General features: G+C 29.4%; 2 protein-coding genes across 2 annotated transcripts; one reads left to right on the top strand and one right to left on the bottom strand.

Annotated features, from left to right (window-relative positions):
• The first annotated feature begins 1,967 nt into the window (after positions 1 to 1,967).
• Positions 1,968 to 2,486, top strand: LOC17885060 (defensin-like protein 206). The gene is made up of 3 exons (XM_006292351.2): positions 1,968 to 2,034; positions 2,123 to 2,312; positions 2,375 to 2,486. The coding sequence occupies exons 1-3, from the start codon at positions 1,968 to 1,970 to the stop codon at positions 2,484 to 2,486; spliced, it is 369 nt and encodes a 122-aa protein (XP_006292413.2).
• Positions 2,487 to 4,993: 2,507 nt separating this feature from the next.
• Positions 4,994 to 6,871, bottom strand: LOC17885560 (xyloglucan endotransglucosylase/hydrolase protein 31). The gene is made up of 4 exons (XM_006291534.2): positions 6,559 to 6,871; positions 6,093 to 6,193; positions 5,767 to 5,984; positions 4,994 to 5,677 (listed from the first exon to the last, which is right to left on the bottom strand). Exons 1-4 carry the CDS (start codon positions 6,758 to 6,760, stop codon positions 5,317 to 5,319), a joined length of 882 nt encoding a protein of 293 aa, XP_006291596.1. The 5' UTR covers positions 6,761 to 6,871; the 3' UTR covers positions 4,994 to 5,316.
• Positions 6,872 to 8,700: the final 1,829 nt, after the last annotated feature.

Here is an 8,700-nt window from a genome sequence, read left to right on the forward strand (position 1 = left end):
ATTTGATTTTAAAAGTACCGTTTGTGGTCAACTAATTAATAAAAAAAACCACTTTTTACAGTTCGAATTGCTCGAAATTGCTAAATCTAAAAACTCTTTTCTGCCAGGGTTTATGGTTGCAAACAGTAGCGGGTAACTAGAAATGAAAAAAAAGTCACATAAACAACAAATTAAAACTGTATTATCATGTTTTATATATATTCACATTCTGTAATACTACTCACTATCTAACTTTTATTTCTCACTAAAAATAGTTTTCTTGTCATAAGTTATTATATTTTTATTTCTTAATAACTTATATGATTTTTCATTATTAATAATGTTTAAAGTATAAATTTTAATATATATTACATGAATTTTTGTAAATTTTACTTTAACCACTGTCAAACCAGTTGAATTAACGGTCATTAAGCTTTCACAAATATACTTCTTTTCAATCGGTAAACCAATAATTTAATTAAAACGTTTAATAAAGTTTAAAACCACTTATCCATTAAATGTAATTAGTCGTCTACATTTGTACTTATCCATGACAATGAACTATTATTTAAAAATAATTGTTATATATCGTTGTTTCACGAGTGTCATTTTGATACATTTCACACAAATTGAAAAACATCACATTGTACACATATGCTAATAATTGTTTAATAGTTTAGTTAACTTTAAATTAAGAGTAAAATTAAGAAATTAAAGTAAAAAATACATTAAAAAAAATAACAGTTTGTATGAAACAAGAATAAAACTCTAGAATGACGCTATTTGTGAAACAGAATGAATATATTTCAAACTAAACTAGAGTTGACAAATAAGAGATTCAAATGTGTTACAACACATAGACTTTTTTTTTCAACGTGTTACAACACATAGACATCGACCACCTTTTTTAGTTAATTATTTAATATATAAGTACTGTATATGGATTAAAATAGGGGGAATTTCAAAAATACCCATTTTCTAATACTACTTTTTAAAAATACCCCTCTTTCTAATTTTATCAAAAAGACACTATAAATTTTGAAATTTATCAAAAACATATGTGAAAACTTATATTTATAGACACAAATTATCTTTATATGTGTATAAATTCATATATATATATTTCATAAATACTGTATAAATACATTTTAAAAACCTTTTAAAAATCATTTAAAAACCTTATAAAAACTGTGTAAACCTTTTAAAAACCTTATAAATACCGTTTATAACCTTTTAAAACCTTATAAATATTTGGATTTAGTCTTCCAGTAGTAATGATGATCTTGATTTATCTTATCAACCATATAAAAGTTTATAATATTTCATATTTGAAAAAGGGTATTTTTGAAAATAGATAGAAAAGAGGGGTATTTTTAAAAAGGGGTACACCAAAATGGGCATTTCTCAAAAATTCTCATTAAAATAAGAGTTGACCTGGAACTAAAATAGAATGGAATGGAAAATATAACTGATAAATATCTTATTGTTGTCATTTTGCTTATGTTTTATTTAGGTTTTTAATAGATATTAAATATAAATGGCCCATTTCAATTCTTTTAAATCTCTCGGCATCAACCACCATAGTTTCTGAAACCTTCAAAAATCTAACAAAAATATATTCTTGTGTATATTATTTGTACAAATATATATGAAACATTTATCTGTGATAATAGCTTAGTTTGAAAAAGCTAATTAATAAAATTTGTGTATATAATAACTATACATGTATAATCGTGGTTACAACGATGAAGAAGACAAGGAGCTTCCTTTTAGTTAATTATCTTAGTCAAGTGCATATTTTAGTTTCGTAAAAGATCACAACAATGCACAATTATGGCGACATTATGAACTTGGGAAAATCTCTGAAAGGTAAGCTTAAACAATGATAACAAAGTTACGAATTTTTAACTATAAATAGATATCAGCAAACATACGAAATGTCTCACCATCATTAAAGTTTAAGAAAAAGCAAAGCAAAACCAAAAGATATGGCAAAGAACATAAACTCAGTTAGCTTCACCGTTCTCTTGATTGTCTTCTTCATGGCAACCACCGGTAATAATTTTGGACGTTCTCTACTATTCGTTTTTACAGTTCTTTTTCACTTATCTTGTAGTAGTAATGATGATATGTTAACATGCAGAAATCATTAAGAGCAATGCTGAACCACGATGCTTCACGTTCTTAGACGAGTGCGGCCCAGACCCATTTCTTGATACGAATCTTGATTGCACTGCATGTTGCAGAAGCACATACCCGGGTCAAAAAGTATGTAAAGGGGTTGTGGAGGGAAGCGAACAACACTGCCATTGCTACCAAAGATCCAAAAAAGAGTGACCGGTGCATGTTTTCGTTGGTTAAATTTGCAATGTGTGTTTACGTTTGATTTTTCAAGTTTCTTTTGTTTCCAAATAAAGCAACAAGGAAAAAGTCTATCACTACTTTTACCCCTTACTGCAAAATTGATGTTGTGTGTGCTCTTGCTTTGTTCAAATTCTCAATACTAATTAAATTTGTTTTGTTCATGTTCCCTCATTTCATTCTCGCCTAACACATGCATGACTACATTTAATCTGGTATAAACTTGGACAGTAAGATCGTTTTAAAAAGAAATAAGTTTCTGAAGTTAAAAAACTCAAAATCTCTTCTCTTCGTTTAGCAAATGAACTTGTATAATGTATATACATATATCCGTTTAGAATGGGTTTACTAGATTGGTAACGCTTGTGCGCTGGTATATTTATAGCATCCCTCGTGGGCCAAGTAGTTCTGTCAATCTGCTATCGACTACTAATGGGCCGAGTAGTTCTACTTAGCTACTCATGGGAGCATCGTTCCATTTTAAAATGTTCTAGTTAATGTTAGCTTATCTGATTAGCAAATTGGTAATATTATATGATTCTTACTTGGCAGTGTAGTTGATTTGATATCACAATTGTATTCCATTGTTTAGATTTTAAATATGGATTGGCAATAATATTATATAGACTTATTTGTATTTCGGTTGTTTAGTGTTGACAATGAGTTCTAAGGATATAATATAACTTGTAGTGTCTATATCTTAATTAATTTTGTTTGTCAAAATAATTTTGTGTGCACTAAGATATATAAACATTGTTTACTATGAAAACGAACTATGTGTAGAGAATGTGTAACATTTTAATAAGGGTCTTTACACTTATATATGCTGGTACATTAGATGGCATACCATATATATTATCGGTTGAACTATTTAAGAACTTTTACTAATAATCCAGAATTTTCTTTCAAATTTTTCAATCCATTTCCAAACAGATTTATATTAAATTAATCACTATTTGAAAGTATATTATTTCACAATGAACTCATAATGGTTACTTCCTACCGAAGAAATTTCTAGGGAGATGGGAACCAAACATGGTGGATGATGTATTGCACATAACCGTTCTAACCATTGTAGCACTTTTCAGCTTTTAGTTGTATCATCATCATCTACTACAACTATAAGTTAGAACGGTTATATATGTTTGTTTATTTTATTGAACTCTAAGAGAAAAGATCTAGCTGATCGATTCTTCATTTACAAATACGTCCAAATCAGATTTTAGAGGTTTTATTTTGAAATTTCTACCTTTGCTTCACCATTTACAGATATCAAAATTAATGACAATCATGGCGCTAATATTAAGAATCGGATGACGATTAACGGATAAATATCATAAATAAGCAACGAAAACGAAGAAATTGTGTAAAGTTTTTGTTTTTTATTGATTAGAGAAGATGACATAGATAGTTTATAATTGGTAACATAATTTTTAAAAGAAAGATAGAATTAAACCAAAAGTATATATTTCTAATCATTTTTAATTATTATAAAAAGTAATATATAGATATATATATATTATAATATTTTGACCTATTTATATTTTACATTACATAGATTATGAGCTTACGCTTTTTATTTTATTTTTAGAATTGAATGTTAAATTATATTCAAAGAAAAAAATAACGTTTTTACAACTCATACATCGTGTAATACAATACGTTTTTTTGTTTTACATCTTTGGATCGACAAACCATAGCTCAATCTCTATTACGTGGAGTAATTGCAACTTAGTGAAATCGAATTCCGATGAAATTAGCTACGTAAATAGATTATTCTTGTTGACAAAAAAAAATTATACTTGACTTAAAATACTTCCCAAATAAATCTCATTTTTATTAAAAACATCAATTTCAGTTATAAACACATCACATTCCGTTAATATTGAAACAAATGAAAATAAAACTGTGGGGACATAACTCTTTATCAAAAGATGATGTCGACAACCGAAATACATACACAAAAGGCCAAAGAGGAAAACAACATTTTGAAATAAGACAACAAATCATTAAGAAATAAAAATATATTTCTTTCAATTTTTTTTAACCCAAGAGGGTAATGAAATCTTCGAGAATACAGATTTTTGGTCCACACTATTCAGTGTCGTCTCTTCACTACTCTTCACTATCTCTTTCGACGTTGGGAACAGTGGTCATCATCATCATCATCATCATTATCCTCATCCTCCCTCATGCACCATTAACCTCTCCCTTCTAGATTCTTGATATATTGTTGTATATTGATCTCTCTTGGATTTTATTATATATGCATATTGCTAACTAATTAATATTTTGTGAAATGTAGTATAGGATTTTTCAATATTTATATGACATATATATAATTCAACATTTCGTATGTTGATTGTTTTTTTTTTTGGTTATTCAATGATCCATAATGAAAGTACAATGGTCCATCATTGTTTGGGGTTGCCAAGATTTTTTTTTGTTTTTGTTTTTGTTTGTATATATATGTATATGTATAATTTTGATATCTACCCAAGTTCATTGTTGAAATATTTCTTTTAATGATTTAAGCTCTTGTGACTTGAGCCTTGAAGTATATATAGCCAAATCAATTTACCAATCAACCACTAATCTCCTGATTATGTCGATTTAGAGAAAATATATAAAGAAAACAAATAACTCAAGCCACTGTCGAAAAGACAACTCTTTTTTTTTCTTTGGTTCACACAACAATACAAATACCATATATATAATAATATGATCACACAATTACAAGGAAATTATCAAATGGAAACATTACAAAGTATTGAAAAGAAAAAACAAAACCCTTTCTTTAAATTTTAATCACAAATCATAGAGAGGACCGGACGCTCAACTGCTTCAATTTAGTTTCCAGTGTGGACCCGTCACAAGACCTCTCTCCCATTATTAACTTTAATGTATGTTTTTGATAATGCAAAATAAAAATTATTAAAACCTTTTGTTGCTTTTGTTTGTTTATGTGTGTGTTTTTTAACACTCTGGTGTTTGAGTATGGTCTCTTTTCGGGTCATGGCAATAGTTATAGACCAAGAAGTTCCTTTGTGCCCATGCCATGGCCGCCATTTGCTGCCGGCTCAACCCTTGGTTGCGGGCTGGCGCAGACGATGGCGGTCTGCATGAGCTTACACTATTAGCTGTGCATCCGGCTAGCTTAAAGTTTTTGTACTTAGCCACAAATGGTTGGTATCTATAGTCAGCTTTGATCCTTCCATTTTCCGTGGCCCAGTCGGATGCATCCCATATCGACCCGTAAACCCACATCGGTCTTGTTGGGAACGTAGCTTCATTCTTTCTGTTATACGTACGTATTGGTACATCATCTACGAAGAATCTGTATATATTAAAACAAAATAAACCAGATTTAGAATAAGATAAAAAAATGCAAATGGATATAATTACTATAAGAATTTATAAACTTACATAATTTGGTTAGAATTCCACAAAATTGCGTAATGGTGAAAATCTTGAGTAGGGTCGAACCATAAGGTAAATTTCATTTCTCTCCCAATTACATTTCGGTCGCCACTTCCTCTAACGAATACGTTCGTTTGAAGCGAATAAGGTTTCCCCGGCGTCGTCCCTAGAAACTCGATATCGACCTCGTCGTGGTCTCCAGGATGCTCTTGGTTGTTTGATAGCTAGAAATCGAAAAAGTTATATATCAATAAATCTTTAATTTTAGTAACGCTTAAACAACATAGTTATTAGATGGTTTAGTTAATTATAGTTCGATCATATATGCTTACGTAGAGGGATGTATCAACTCCAGCCGTGAAGCCTGGTTGAAGCTTAATGGAAGCACCAAAGTAGCCCGACCGGTATGGACGAAGAGACTTGAATCCACTACCTGTTCATATTTAATTTAAGTCACTAAAATCAATTTATAACATACGACAAAATATAAGCATAATGAGTATAATTAAAAGAACATAAAGAGGAATAAAGATAAAAATAATAAATATAAGCTACCGACAAAGTCCTTACAAGTCGTGTGGTATATTAAATAACATTAGAAAACATGAGTGAGTGAGGTTTGACAATGAAACAAACAAATCTTCACTTACCTAATATGATTCTAAAAATCTACAAATTACATTCATTAATTTTCTTTTTTATGTATTGTTCCAAATGAATAGAAAATAACCTTTTAGTACATTATATAACATGGACCAACGAATAAGAAGAAAAAAGCTAAAGGAAAAAGAAAATTACCAGTGGATTTGTCGAGCCAAAGAGTAACAACATCTTGCTCTCTACGTTGGTGTTGAGAGCCCCATAGAGTTCGGAATTCGCGATCAAAAGGAGAGGTCGGTACTCGGGAACTCGGGTAGTATCCAGGCGAAGGAGAACGCTGGCCGTAACCGCTAATAGGACACAATACTAAGAGAGCTAGAAGGATAAGAGACAAAGCCATTTTTGAGACTGAAGTAAATGCCCTTTTGAGTGGTTATTACTACTACAAAAGGGAATATTAAAGAGAGGCAAGTAAAGGAGAGACAAATATGTATGGAATGAATGAAGAAAAGTGAGAGGACACAGGTGAGTATAAATAGAGAGATGTGTGGGTCAAACAGTTATAGGAGTGAGTGACTGTTATCCGTCGATTGGATGGGCCTTATGGATTGATCCCATTCCCATGTCATATATGAACATTTAATGTCAACTTACATCATATTTATGATTCTTTAATAATAAAGAAAACAAAGTATGAAAAAAGAAAAGAAAAACATCAAGAATAGGAAATTGAGTAATAAATTATATATTCCTATAAAGAGACTGATATTTATTATTTAACAATTATTCTTCCATATTGAAAGTATAATATATAATTTGAAGAAGAAAAAAATGTATAGCATGGTAGACAAAAATAATGATTTTTTTCTTTTTAATAACTAAGAGATTCTGGGTCGAAACTCATACATCTCTTTAGGATGTATGGTCTCGTTTCAAGCGTTATTCGAACCGGCGACCTCTAAATTTTTACCAATATTTTTTTATTAATTGAACTATTAGCACTTGATAAAAAATAAGTATATTAAACTTTACTTTTGACTACAAAACGAACATAACAGTGTATTTTGCAAAATTATGGATCTAGATTTCAAAACTAAAGTGTATGTAAAATGTTTTAATCATAGCAAAGCTCACAAGAACAAGAGAGCCTAGCTCCACCGTCGTAAACAATGTATTTTCAAACGTTCTAATAAATACTATCGTAGAATATATAGTTAGGTTGCTACCTATTCAATACCGTATTGACTAATTTTTCAAATAATTTAGCTCAAAAAATCATTACTAAATATAGTCAAGTGATTGTAATTTTTTTTGGTTAAGCGCAAAGTGATAACTGATAGCTAGTAATTTAATATCTGCAGATCAGACATATATACAAGAATAGAATTCGTGCTATACATGAATAAGTTCATGTGTGAGTTTATTTCTGGTGTGATCGTAATAGTAAACATAATATGAAAAGGTTTAAAATTCTCTGAAAACATATAAAATATTATGCACTTATATATAGAGATTATTTTGGCTTTAATTACTGTAGTGAAATAATGAAAAATCAATATAAATTAAAATTCTATCGTATGAAATAAACTGTCGGCTCAATCCCTATAATAGTTAAAAATGATGAAAAAATTGAAAAGAAAAAGAATGATAACGTATCCATATAAATAGAAAACATGAACAAATGACCCATTTCATATAAGACAATGACACTTTTTTTTTGCGGCCAATAAAAAAATGACATTATCTTTGTTATTATACATTTATACATTTGAACCCATTTCATTTCGGTTTCTCTTTTTTATTTTTCTATTTAATTAGGATAAAGTCGAAGATGTAACATGTTTGGTCAATTTCATATAGGGAGTCACATGCACGGATAAGAAAACTAGATCAATCCAATGTAGCTTCACAGTTTCTTTTTCTAGGAATTAAAAAAGTTTATCAATTATTTTCCAACTCGAAATAGTCTCTAAGAATGTGGAAGTCAATTAATATACAGAATTTTAGAAAACGGATATTAAATATTTATTAACATATTTCAACAATTAGGAAAAGTCATATTAACTTTGTATATTTTTCTAAAGTAGTATGAAAAAATAGAAAATATAAACATAAATGGATTAGGTTAGAGTATTGATTTGTGGAAATTTCGTTGATCTCTAGTCGTCGATCAAAGACCGAAGTGAATTAATGCGTTTATATTATGTATGAATTTGATTCAAAAAGATCGGCTTGCATATAGTCGTTGTGAAGAAACTGCATGAATTAAATATGCTAGTCATGTCATGAATGTTTGATTGATTATTTGTAAGATGATAGACAATAAAAACAAGAAGTCAA

The sequence above is a fragment of the Capsella rubella genome, unplaced genomic scaffold (assembly GCF_000375325.1).
Source record: "Capsella rubella cultivar Monte Gargano unplaced genomic scaffold, Caprub1_0 scaffold_5, whole genome shotgun sequence".
Taxonomy (NCBI): Eukaryota; Viridiplantae; Streptophyta; class Magnoliopsida; order Brassicales; family Brassicaceae; genus Capsella; species Capsella rubella.